The sequence below is a fragment of the Thrips palmi genome, unplaced genomic scaffold (assembly GCF_012932325.1).
Source record: "Thrips palmi isolate BJ-2018 unplaced genomic scaffold, TpBJ-2018v1 HiC_scaffold_18, whole genome shotgun sequence".
Classification (NCBI taxonomy): domain Eukaryota; kingdom Metazoa; phylum Arthropoda; class Insecta; order Thysanoptera; family Thripidae; genus Thrips; species Thrips palmi.
Window position 1 is genome coordinate 8,825,710 of NW_023144627.1, and position 12,753 is coordinate 8,838,462.

General features: G+C 55.6%; 1 protein-coding gene across 1 annotated transcript; it reads left to right on the forward strand.

Moving 5' to 3' along the window:
• Window positions 1-581: 581 nt before the first annotated feature.
• On the forward strand, window positions 582-10,192 carry LOC117645022. The gene is made up of 7 exons (XM_034384896.1): window positions 582-980; window positions 1,096-1,581; window positions 1,977-2,446; window positions 2,754-2,962; window positions 6,168-6,336; window positions 6,497-6,722; window positions 7,547-10,192. Exons 1-7 carry the CDS (start codon window positions 582-584, stop codon window positions 8,213-8,215), a joined length of 2,628 nt encoding a protein of 875 aa, XP_034240787.1. The 3' UTR covers window positions 8,216-10,192.
• The last annotated feature ends 2,561 nt before the right edge of the window (window positions 10,193-12,753 follow it).

Sequence of the window (12,753 nt, forward strand, 5' to 3'; positions counted from 1 at the left end):
GACGTTTTGAAAGGCGGGGCGGGGCGGGGCGATTGGAGGACGTGTAAGGGAAGGCCACGCCATGAAGGTGCAGTGGGGTGGGGGGTGCGAGCCTTATCAGCTGATGGCTCAAGTCCCGCGCCATGCTAAGCAGCTCCCCGCCCCACCCCGCCCCAAACGCGTCGTGGGCGATCGCCCGCACGGAAGGAACCTTTTCACGCCCCGAACAGATTTACTTTCCTTTTTTTTCTTTCCCTCAAAAGGGTTCGGGTTTTTCCCTTTCTCGAAGAAACCGAGGGGCACTCTTCTTTCCTGCTTCTCCCCCGCCCCTAAAAACCTCGACTTTTCGACCGGTAGAGGCGGCCAAAATTCGAAATGCTCCAGAGTCGCTAAACAGGACTCGAACCGAACGTGTGACCCCACCAATGGATTCCTCGTTCGGAGAGCAATCCATTGGTGGGGTCACACGTTCGGTTCGACTCCCATTTAGCGAATCTGGAGCTCAAAACGCGTCTAGAGTTTTGTCCGCCTCCACTGTCTTCTGGCCCACTGTAAACTGCATGTGCTTGACGGCGTCCTTCTCCTTGTTGCAGAGCAATGTGATGGCGGCCGGCGGCTTGCAGCGGCTCGCCGCCGTCCTGGCGGTGCGGGCGGCGCTGGCGGTGTGCCTGACGGCGTGCCTGGCGACGGTGGTGACGTCATCGTCGGACGACTGGAGCCAGTGCCCGGCGGCCTGCAAGTGCAAGTGGGTGTCCGGCAAGAAGGCGGCCGAGTGCGTGGCGTACGAGCTGTCCGCCGTGCCCAGGGGGCTGTCCCCGGAGCTGCAGAGCGTGGACCTCTCGCAGAACCCCCTGCAGATGCTGCCGCGGGACGCCTTCCGCGACGTGGGCCTCGTCAACCTCCACAAGCTGTTCCTCCGCGACTGCAGCATCCGCGACCTCCACCAGGAGGCCTTCAGCGGCCTCGAGATCCTCATCGAGCTGGACCTGACGGCCAACCAGGTAGGCGTCGGCGAGAGGCTCGGATGACCTCCATGGAGGCGGCCGAAACGTGTCAACGAGATGATGATGTTTATTTTCCGGATTTTGTGACTGAGATGTTGTCGTGGTCTTCCAGATCCACACGCTGCACCCGTCCACCTTCCGCGACAACGGGCGGCTGCGGCTGCTGTACCTGAACCGCAACCCGATCACGTCGCTGCCGGACGGGCTGTTCTACAACATGACGTTCCTGCAGACGGTGGAGCTGTCCGAGTGCCAGCTGACGCACATCAGCCACCACGCCTTCCAGAACGTGCCCAACCTGGCGCACCTCAAGCTGGACGGCAACCGGCTGCAGCACCTGCAGCTGGGCGCCGTGGACCAGCTGAACCGGCTGGTGGGGCTGGTGCTGCACAACAACCCCTGGAAGTGCGACTGCCACCTGCGCCCGCTGCGCGACTGGACCATGGAGCGCAAGCTGTACACCAAGCCCACGGCCTGCGCCGAGCCGCACAAGCTGCACCGCAAGCTGTGGTCCGAGCTGGCGCCCGAGGACTTCGCGTGCAGGCCGCAGATCATGGCGCCGCCGCCCGGCACCATCCTGGAGGCCGACACGGAGGAGGTAGGCCCGTCGCAGTGTGCCAGAGGACAGGAACCGGCGGCCGAAACTCTAAACGCGTTTTGGGGTCCAGAGTCGCTAAATGGGACTCGAATCAAGCGTGTGACCCCACCAATCGATTGCTCTTCGAACGAGGAAGCCATTGGTGGGGTCACACGCTTGGTTCGAGTCCAGAGTCGCTATATGGGACTCGAGCCGAGCGTGTGACCCCACCAATGGATTCCCCGCTCGGAGAGCAGTCCACTGGTGGGGTCACACGTTCGGTTCGAGTCCCATTTAGCGACTCTGGAGCTCAAAACGCGTCCGGGATTTTGGCCGCGCCCACTGTGCATACGGACACGCAGTCTGTCTGGCCAACGTGTCGCCGAGACGCTGACCCACTGCCTCCTGCCCCACAGGTGACGCTGAGCTGCAAGGTGAACGGCAACCCGCCGCCGGAGGTGCAGTGGGTGCACAACTCGCGCGTCATCGGCAACAACTCCCGCAGCGTGTACGGCGACCAGCGCTTCGTGGTGCTGGAGGGCGCGGCGGAGGCGGCGTCCACCATGCGCTGGGTCAACCTGACGATCCGCGGCGTGCGGCCGCAGGACCGCGGCCAGTTCGTGTGCGTGGCGCAGAGCGGCGGCGGCGTCGACGAGCGGAACGTGACCCTCAAGGTGTCGCGCTCCTTCGCCGGCGGCGGCCTCCTGGTGGGCGCGGGCGGCTCCATGGCCGAGGCCTGGCCCCTCATCGCCGGCCTCGTGGCGGGCGTCGTGCTGCTGCTGCTCGCCACCGTGCTGCTCTTCTGCTGCGTGCAGCGCCGCCGCAGGGACTTGCAGCGCCGCGACGCCGCCCTCGTCATCGGCAAGAAGCCGCCACCAGAAGGAAGGTGAGGATCGCCTTGACGCTGGAGGCGGCCAACATCCCGGACGCGTTTTGAGCGCCAGAGTCGCTGAATGGGACTCGAACCGAACGTGTGACCCCACCAATGGATTTCTCGTTCGGAGAGCAATCCATTGGTGGGGTCACACGTTCGGTTCGAGTCCCATTTAGCGACTCTGGTGCTCAAAACGCGTCTGGAGTTTTGGCCGCCTCCGCGGTCTTCTCTAGCCCGCTGTGTTTTCCCTCCCCCACCCCTAGAGTTCCAGGAAGTCTCTTTTTTCCGTATACTCACCACTCTCTCTCTCTGCCCGCAGGTCCCCAAACGGGGAAGTGACTCACCATGTGAGGGCCGATGGGTCTGAGCAGCAGAAGTCCCTCCTGACCATGGTGAACCCCGTGCAGAAGCCGCCCCGCCGCTACGACCACCCGTCCGGTCTGTCCTCGCTGTCCGGCCAGGGCGGCACCGAGCTCAGCGAGCTCAGCGAGCTCAACAGGAACCTGCTCGACGACGGATCCATTTACGGTACGCCCCCGCATGAGAGAAACTTCCCGCACGGAAGTAATGTTTCGCACAGAGAAAGTTTCGGGCACGAGAGAAATTTCCCGCCAAAAAGAAAGTAGTTTAGCGCACATGGGAAAATATCCCCGGAAGAAAATTTCCCACTGAGGGAAATTTCTCGCACGAGGTGAATAACTCGCACGAAGAAAGGTCGCCGCATGAGGGAAATTTCTCGCGCGGAGGGGAATTTCCCCGCGGATCGGCAGCTGTTTCCCTGCCGCGGTGGCGGTGAGAAATAATAATGCGGAAGATGAAGAGAGACGGCGGCGCTGGCCTCGGCGTGTCTGTGGCTCCGTCGCGGCGCGGCACAGTGGGCCAGAAGACCGGTGGAGGCGGCCGAAACTCATGACGCGTTTAGAGCTCCAGAGTCGCTGAATGGGACTCGAACCGAACGTGTGACCCCACCAATGGATTCCTCGTTCGGAGAGCAGTCCATTGGTGGGGTCACACGTTCGGTTCAAGGCCTGATTAGCGACTCTGGAGCTCAAAACGCGTCTAGGGTTTTGGCCGTCTCCACCGGTCTTCGGCTGGCCCACTGTGCGCGGCGCGGCGCGGGGGATTTTTGCGCCTACTCCCTCGCCCGGCTGCCTGGGCCTGGCTGTGGGCCCGCCGTCCCGGCCGGCCTCTGCAAACATCATAATGTAGCAGAATTAATGCGCCGCGCCACGCCTGTTGAGCACTGAGTTATGCTGGAGGCACCGGGCCGCGCTGGAGTCCCCCTGGGAAGAAAAAGGAGGGGGGGGGGCTGTCCACCCCCACAGTCCCGCAGGGCCCGCAGGGTGGAGCGGGGCCGTGCCGGCACGCGGGGTTGCAGTGATTTTTCACCTTTTCTGCTAAGCTATTTGAGAGATAACTGGCTGAATAATGCCGGGCCGACGCGACTGGGATGCGGGCTGTCTTATTTCCATTTGGGCCTAGGGATGCTGCTGGAGATTAGAGCCGACTCGGGGGTGGGCGAGGGGGAGCACAGTGGGCCGAAACTGTAGTCGTGTTGTGAGCTCCAGAGTCGCTAAACAGGACTCGAATCGAGCGTGTGACCCCACCAATGGATTCCTCGTTCGGAGAGCAAGCCATTGGTGGGGTCACACGTTCGGTTCGAGTCCCATTTAGCGACTCTGGGGCTCCAAACGCGTCTCGAGTTTTAGCCGCCTCCGCCGGTCTTCCGGCCCACTGTGGGGAGGGCGCCCTCGGAAAATGAGGGTCACGCGGTCAGAGCCGGGGTCGGTACTCGCGGAGACGGAGGACCGGGTTGACCCTCCGCCTCATAACTTGAACCTCGTCGTCAAAAAATGGCGAGGGGTGGGGGAAGCTTGGCAGTGGCGCGGCGTTGCGTGGCGCCGCCGGAGTCCCTTCGCTCCGCTTTTATTGCTCCAGAAATTTTAAAGTGTACGCCCTTCTTTCGGTGCGTTCGTGCGCCGAGTGCACTCCGAAGAGAGTGTCCTCGCCGCCCCCTGCCCTTTCAGTGCGTGGACGTGGGTGTCCTTTTTTGCAGCCACCCCTTGTTACACTGTGCTGGAGCTGTTGCGGCTCCAATCCATTGGTGGGGTCACACGCTCGGTTCGAGTCCCATTTAGCGACTCCGGAGCTCGAAACGCGTGCGGGACTTTGACCGCCTCCACCGGTCTTCCGGCCCACTGTGCCCTCCTCCGGATCCGCGCTTCTCCGGGGGTGGCGTTGGTTTCCCTTCCAGCGGGTGATGGCGGCGAGGACATTGTTGTGCGTTGTCTAAGCTGCAGCTGCTTAGCGCGGGGCTGTGCGGCGGTACACTGTATTTCGCTGGGACTGCAGCACCCTGCGCTTTGGCTGCTGGTTCCTTTGAGGCGTGTTGACACGGTGCTCTCTCTGTGCATAGCATGCATTGCTCGCTAAGAGGCTCTGCTTGGCGCCTCTGCAGCCTCTGTAGTCTGAACAAGTGCCTGCGTCGCTCTGTCTCTCTCGCACCCCCACGGGCCGCGCCGTGTGTGCGAGAGAGACAGAGCGACGAAAGCAGTGCTGCTCGGGATCAGCCGCCTTTCAAACAGCATCCTCTACACTGCCGACTGTCTCTCTCACACTCGCAGGGCGTCCCGGACTTCCCTCTGGGTGCGAGAGAGACGGAAGAGCATCCGCCTTTCATGGCGCCACCCATCCATCGCCAAGCCTGCATCTTGCACTGCCCTGCCGCGCTCCGCCTCGTTTTGTCCTTGAATTTCGATCCCTTTCAAACGCCGCCGTGGCCCTTGTTTGTGTCAGTCCTTGTCCTTCCCCGCGGTTCCGGCCGCTCCGCCCCTCCCTAATATTCGTGTTTGACGCAGCCGCCCCACAGTGGGCCAGAAGACCGGTGGGGGCGGCCAAAACTCCAGACGCGTTTTGAGCTCCAGAGTCGCTAAATGGGGCTCGAACCGAACGCGTGACCCCACCACTGGATTCCTCTTCCGGAGAGCAATCCATTGGTGGGGTCACACGTTCGCTTCGAGTCCCATTTGGCGACTCTGGGGCTCAAAACGCGTTTAGAATTTCGGCCGCCTCCACCGGTCTTCTGGCCCACTGTGCAACCCCTGTGCCCCCGTAGGCCCGCCTTGCCTGCCTTTGTCCCAGCCTGCCCCTTCACAGCTTTGAATTCCTCCCCCCCCCCCCCCCTTTCCACTCGTTTTCTTGCCTGATGACGCGTCCCCTCGACGAGCCCTCCATGTCAGCCTACGCGGTAGCCTCGCGCCAAGTCTGTGAATGCGAGGAATGAGCGCTGAGCGCACTGCTAACCAGCAGGCGGAGCAGGGACAGGCTGTCTCTCTCGCACCCCAAGGGGCCCCGAGGGAAGCCCCACGAGTGCGAGCGAGACAGAGAGAGGGAAGCACCGTTAGGAATGTCCTGCCAGAGCTCGGCTATGCATCCTGCTAATGGCCTTCAGGCATTGGTGGGTGAAGGAAGGGCTCCAAATGCAGGGGTTGACACTTGAATAGGCGGCGAGGTGACGCTTACACAACCCACAGTGCATGGGCCCAAATTAGACGTCTCAAGTGAGGATATTCCTTGTCGGGGTTGGATCGGAATGTTGGCAGGTTCACCCCGCCTGTTGTGTGACGCCTCCTCCAGGCATTTTAGGTCATATTGTTGTAATGGGACCTGGGTTTCAATTTCACCGTTGTTTCATTTAGCAAAGCCAATAATTGCATTATCGTGTTTGTTGCAGCTGGCCATGTCGACGAAGAGGGTCGATCCCTGGACTCAGTCGGAGGTCTCACTCCTCAGCGCAGTGGATCTGAAGTGGAGGCGGAAACAGCCACAACAGCGAGATTCCCTCGACCCTCGGCTGTCCCAGTCAACTCGTATCCTCCAGACCTTCTCGCCTTCCCTTCAAGGTAAACTAAGCCTGGAGCCATCATCTCATGTTATTGATGGAGAAACTATGTTCATCTGACTTAATATGTTAAAATTGCATTGCATATTAAATTTGAATTATTTCCACTGAATTACGGAAACATTTGGAAGCTTGATGCTAACCAATCACTGTGTTTGCAGGTCGGCTTCAATAAGCGGAGGACCACACAGTCCAGCTTCAACTGCATCAACTGCTCTTTGCGGTACCTTACCGTATTCAAGAAGTCAATCTCCGTTTTCTCCACCTATGTCGCAACCCTTGGTCCAGCCACGATCTGGATATGTGACTATTCCAAGAAGACCTCGAGTTCCATCCTGGTCATCACCAACCCCAACACCTTGTCTAGATGATTCACTTCTACTGAAGGTAAGTGTCAATGCTTTGCATTGTATGCATTAAAAAGGAATTGGTGGTGGATTTTCTCGGGCTTTTTTTTTACCCAAAATATTCGTATTACTTGTTATCAAGCATACAATGAAGGTTGGAACTGTTGGTAAGTAATCACCAACTTACAAATCCCCACATTTTGGTTTAATTTCTTTCTAAAACGTTGCACTGGCATCCATTTGACAAATGTGCGTGAGGTTCTGTTGCTTTTTTTCTCCACCATAGAAGCATGTGTCTTTATTTTAAAACACCTGTCATTATTTGCACCACAAGTCAATATCACTGGATGCACCATTTTTTCGGTTAAATTCATTCATTTTTCAAAATTGAGTACGTTGGTGAATTATGTATTGTTTTGTTTGTTTCTTGCTAATTGGAAGGGGAACATCCTAATGACGTCTAAACTTTGTCTACATGCTTTGTGCTTATGCACCTGCATTTTCAACCTGTTTCAAGGCTGTCTTAACAAGACCGCAGTTTTTTAGTAGGAATATTATTATGATTTTTCACAGAGAATGAATTAAATTAAATTTGTTTGTCTGTGAAACTGTGGTGCTTGTGAGCAAATATTTTCCAATCAAATCTAGCAACTGCCCTATGATTTTCAATAGAGAGTTGTCGTTCACTGTAATGTGAATGTTGGAAGCTGTTTGGTGCTGTAGCCCTGCACCAGGTGTCGTCACATGTCGTCATGCCCATCCTTGTCATCACTCTCCATCTATTTGTAGGGAGAGGGAGAGAGCGAACTGAAAGTTGTAGACTCCGACATGCCTGTGCTAATCTGCTGTCCGTTCCTCTCGCAGCTGGAACCTGTCTATGACAATATGGGTCCCAGGACGACCGCGGACGGGAGCTCGGTGCTGTCCCTCAACAAGACTGGCTTGGACTCCTCGCCAGTGAGGCCCCCGTCGTCGGCGTCCTCCGCGGCGCCGCGTGCAGGCGTGCCGCCGCAGCCCAGCCCGCTGCCCGCCTTCTACACGCCCATCGAGGAGCTGGAGTCCCTGGCGCTGACGCCGCCGAGACTCAACGGCCACCACCACCACCATACCCTCGGCCACCTCGGCGGCCTGCACCGCCAGGACCGGCAGTCGACGGCGTCCCCGTCGCCTGGCAGCAACAAGTTCACTTCCCCCGCGGAGAGGAACGGCCGGCGAGGCTCGTGGTCCAGGATCTCCCCCGAGTCCTCGCTGACGGGGAGCTTGACGCTGGGCCGGCAGCCCGCCAGCCGCGGCGTGCCCAGGGTGGCCAGCCCCGAGGGCGACAGGGAGTCCCTGCTGCTGCCCGGGACGGTCAAGAGGCCGACGTCGATCGCGTCCATCACGTCGGCCAGCTCGACCACCCCGTTGACCAACGGCTCCGGGGCGCCGGCGGTCCGGACAGTTAAAGTGCCGCCCAAGCCGCCGCCCAAGCCCAAGAAGAAGGTGGGCGGGCCCCTGTTCGAGGACGAGGGCGAGGACGGGACAGAGGTTTGACGGCGCGCGTCCGAGGGCCTGCCCTGCCGAGGGCCCTGCCGAGGGCCCTGCGTGGCTCTGGGGCAGTGCCGGCAGTGCGCGCTCCCGCCACTCCCGCCCGCCCCCACCCCCGCCCTCAGGCTCCTGTGCCAAGTGCCGCGAGTGACTATGATGGTGGTGTGTGTGTGACTGAGTGAAAGTGGTGGACTTCCTGTCTGGAAGGGAGAGAGGTGGGCAGCCTCCTTGGCTTAGTCTTCCGTGCCCAGTGGCAGACCAGATCCGCGAAAACCATTCTCATCGTCCGAGACTGTGAAATGTGTCATTGACTTGTGAGGGTTTGAAATTATACTGGGCAATTTTTAGTTGGATCTTGTTTTGAATGTTTTATTTATTTCACATTGCACAAAATTTATATTTTTCTTGTCCACATTAAATGTAGTGGTTTTGTGTCTCTTCATCCTTCCTTTGGAAATGTCATGGTGTATGTGGCCATGCAGTTACATTAGTTGTGGAACCTTATGGGGGAATAACAAATTTACGTCATGAGAAGCACGTTTGTTGCTGTTGCTTCTTATTCATGAGAAAACTTATTTCAGTTGCAAAGAATATTTATCTATTCAAATTGTTTTCTTTATCTAAATTACTTGCACTCTTTTTCTAACTGTGATAAAGTGAAGAGACGATCCACAATTCATGAATAATCTTCCAGACATTTGACAGTTCTCAGAAACATCGCATAGGTTTTTGCATCGTCTAAATTTGGGGAAAATTTCTCTTGCCCTTCCACTATTCATTTTAACTCGTATGTTGATATTGTGCCATATTCAGAATATTGGGAAGAGCATACTATTTTATGATGAATGCTTAGAGCTGGTGATGAAGTCAGTATAGATGCTTGAACTTACTTGTTTTGCTCCTGATACATTCTAATCCACAAGTACCATTGTTCAAAGTTTTGTGGATTTCTATAAGGGAGAGAAAATTACTGATCATGTTAAATAATTATTAAACAGCTTAATCATGTTCATTCCTGGTCCAAACAAATATAAAATTCCAGCTTGCATCCAATTGTCAAAAATGGATCTTGCATTTGACTGAGTGGTTCATCAAATTCTGTGAATAGTAAATTAAGTGTGCACGCCTCTTAGCGTCGAGAGCCAAACTATTAGACTTAAATGTGTACAGTCAAACTTTGTACAGTGTAAATAAAAATGTTTGTACTGCAGTGCCTTGAAAATCATTATTTTTCATTCCAGTTTTAATTATATTTATGTTAATTTTAGTACTCAATGTACATAGGTATACTTGTGTGCTCTTGAGGGAAATGTGTAAAATAAATGCTATGTTAATAGTACTGTTAGATAAAAGACTATGATTTATAGATTCTAAGCTTGTGAATTTTTATTTCTCATTTTATAATAGGGTCAACAGAAAAGACATACCAAAATTCTGATGAACTCTTTTGCAAATTTGTTTTTTATTTGTAATTTTATTTTTTTTTGTATTTAGTTTCTGAGATGGTGTTGTTTATTTTGTTCCGTTGATTAGGTAGAGGCATGGTGAATGAGGTGGAGTATCATTTTGGGACCAAGGTTAAGTACTTAAAAGCTCTCCTTTTAAGTTTGTTTATTTGATGTACTACATCACTCAACCTTAGCATTTTTCTTGAAGCATTTCCATAATTCTAGTCACGTGATGCTCTTGACTCTTTTTGATTAAATTGTTCAATTAAATCTGTTGGTCTCCATCCTAAACCGCTGGTTTGTTTCTGCACCCAGCAGTGTGAGCTGTGTCTTCAAACAGAAGCTGTTGTTTTACATCAAACATAAAATAAGGAGAGTTAACATGGATACTGACCCTCTGCCTCTATTGTTTTAAATTCATTTTCATGTGTTCCTAATGCAGCTTATGGAAGCTTTTTGTTGGCAAGTGTTGCTGCAGTATTATTTTCAACATTGTTGTAGAAATAAAATTAATAAAACTTTTAAAAAATTTCAATTTTTCAATCTTTGGTTTTTGCATCCTGTCTCAGAGAAAAGTGTGTGGATTACTGGGGAGTCCTTGTTTATCGCTAGCAAAATACTCAAAAGCAAAGCAAGAGAAATTATGCTGCTGAACAGTGTGATCACACACAAAGTGGTACAGTTGTTTTAGATGCTTCGCCCGATCGTTCTCATAATTTTCTGTTTCTTAGACCCATGAGAAGGTTCCATATTAATTTCAGACAGATCGGAGGTGGTCGACCATTTTTGTCGGTTTTTTACCGTTTTGGGCCATACCATGAAATTCAACCAAATTCAAGTAGGTGGTGCTGCCCCCCTCCCTCCCTCGTGGGCCCTGACACTATTTCGAGGGTCATTTGGGCCCTAAACAGTCTCTTTCTGGTGAAAATCTGGAAGTATTGAAGCCTGCGCCGCGTAGGTAGGCAACCCACCGTCCACAGCTTCTTCAACTCGTCTAGCATCCCGGAAAATGTCATTTTCACGCCAAATGGAATGCGTTAAGAGCCATTCGGCACCGGGCATCTGTTTCTTAGACCCATACGAAGGTTCCATATCACTTTCAGACAGATCGGAGGTAGCCGACCATTTTCGTCGAAAAAATGTCAAGGCATGGTTTTTTACTCTTTTGGGCCACCCCTTGAAATTCGACCAAATTCGAGTATGTTGTGCTGGGGCATTCCTTCGTGGCTCCTGACACTATTTCGAGGGCCATTTGGGGCGTGAACAGTCTCTTTTTGGTGAAAAACTGGAGGTATTTGAGCTTGCGCTGCATAGGTAAGATTCAAACTGGATACCAGAACACAGAATAAAAGGGGCCTCGGTTGGCCGGCTAAAACTGACCTTGAGAGAGGGGCCTCGACTGTTTGGGATACAAGTGGGGGCAGGAGGGGGGGGAGGGGGGGCTGTTGGTCAGGAGAGTGGGGTCGGGGAAGGGGACCGCTGGCGCTGTTCGTTTTATGTCTCGTTCGTGGTTCTTTTCGGGGTGGCAGCTGCACGAGTAAATTTTAATTCATCATTTTGTTTTAGAGTGGTACTGAAGTGTTCTTTTAAAAACCGACACGTGCATTCGAACGTCAATTCACTCGTGTCGCAAGTTTTGAAGTTGGACAGGCGATCCGAGTACTGGAAGGCCCGGTAGGCTTCATGAGGTTATGTTCGGCGCCGACTAGCAGCCTGAAGTAATAAAAGTTTGTGACGTCACATGCTAAAAGTTATTTCAGGTTCTCCGGGGACGCCAACGCGCCCATGGAGTCGCAGGACTCGGCCGAGGCCCGCGGCGCGGGCGTGGACGCCCTGCCCGACGAGGTGCTGGTGCTCGTCTTCGGCAAGCTGGACGACGGCGTGACCCTGCTGGACGTGCTGCCCCTGGTGTGCAAGCGGTGGTGCCGCCTGGCCCGCGACCCGGACTCCTGGGCGGGGGTGCGCTTCCGGTTCAACCTCAAGTCGCTCTACATCGGGTACGCTAGACACTCTGCGCGTACTTCGCAAGGCGCCGCCGTCCAGACCACGCCGGTCTTGGAGTGAATGCCGACTAGCTCGTCGGGGTGGCTGCATGGTGGCTCGCTAGTGCCTCTACAGTGGCTTGACGCCTCAGGGGCTTCCCCGCCCCGGTGTGTTGCCTACCCTGCAGGCGCTAGCCTGCCTAGCTCGTCCCCTTGAACCAACTTGCAGTGTTGCCACACAAGAAGGCAAAAGTTACCACGATACACCTGTTCCGAAAACGTGGCCAACAACAACCTGCCTTACTACGCAATCTGAACTTGCTCCCAACAAGTCGCCTGGTAGGCAGGCTGAGGTTGGCAACCCTCTCGACTCTAGTGTGCCGCGCGAGGTTTTGCCTGCTTGGGTGGCAGCACTGCCTCACCGTCTTGCCCGTCTTGTCGCTCAGGGACATCGCCTACTCGTGGGAGCTGGCCCGCGCCTTGCTGCACGCGCCACACGCGCCGGCCGCCACCGCGGCGTCGCTGGAGCTGGCCGTGTCCGCGGACACCGAGCCCTGCCCCCGAGTGCTGTTCGCGCTGTGCCACAGCCGAGTCCTGGTGCGCGAGGTGCACTGCGAGTTCCCGGTGTAGGTGTCCCTCGGCGTCGCACAGCGACGCACAGTGGGCCAGAAGACCGGTGGAGGCGGTCGAAATCCCGGACGCGTTCTGAGCTCCAGTGTCGCTAAATGTGACTCGAACCGAACGTGTGACCCCACCAATGGATTGCTTTCCGAACGAGGAATCCATTGGTGGGGTCGCACGCTTGGTTCGAGTCCCATTTAGCAGAGACAGCGCGATGAGAGTGACTCTGGCTTGGCTTCCAGCGGCAGTGACATCCTCCACGCGTACATCGTCCCCTTCCTGCAGCGCCAGCGGCACCTGCGCGTGCTGCGCCTGGCGGTGCAGCGATCACGGCCTTTCACGTCCGCGCGCTACGACGGCGAGCTGGCGGGCAGGCTGCCGGCACTCCGCGAGCTTCGCCTGCACGACTGCACCATGTGGGCCCTCCCCCGCCTCCCGCCCCTCCCCAGCGGCCTCGTCGGCGACCTGGTGCGCGGCGCCGCGGCGCTCCGGG

What these genes read in the sequence shown, in the direction of transcription:
- LOC117645022 (XM_034384896.1), top strand. Translation starts at nt 582, where the DNA reads ATGGCGGCCGGCGGCTTGCAGCGGCTCGCCGCCGTCCTGGCGGTGCGG. An exon ending in CGACGACGGATCCATTTACG is followed by an intron (nt 2,963 to 6,167) that starts GTACGCCCCCGC and finishes TGTTTGTTGCAG; the next exon opens with CTGGCCATGTCGACGAAGAG. An exon ending in CTTCTCGCCTTCCCTTCAAG is followed by an intron (nt 6,337 to 6,496) that starts GTAAACTAAGCC and finishes CTGTGTTTGCAG; the next exon opens with GTCGGCTTCAATAAGCGGAG.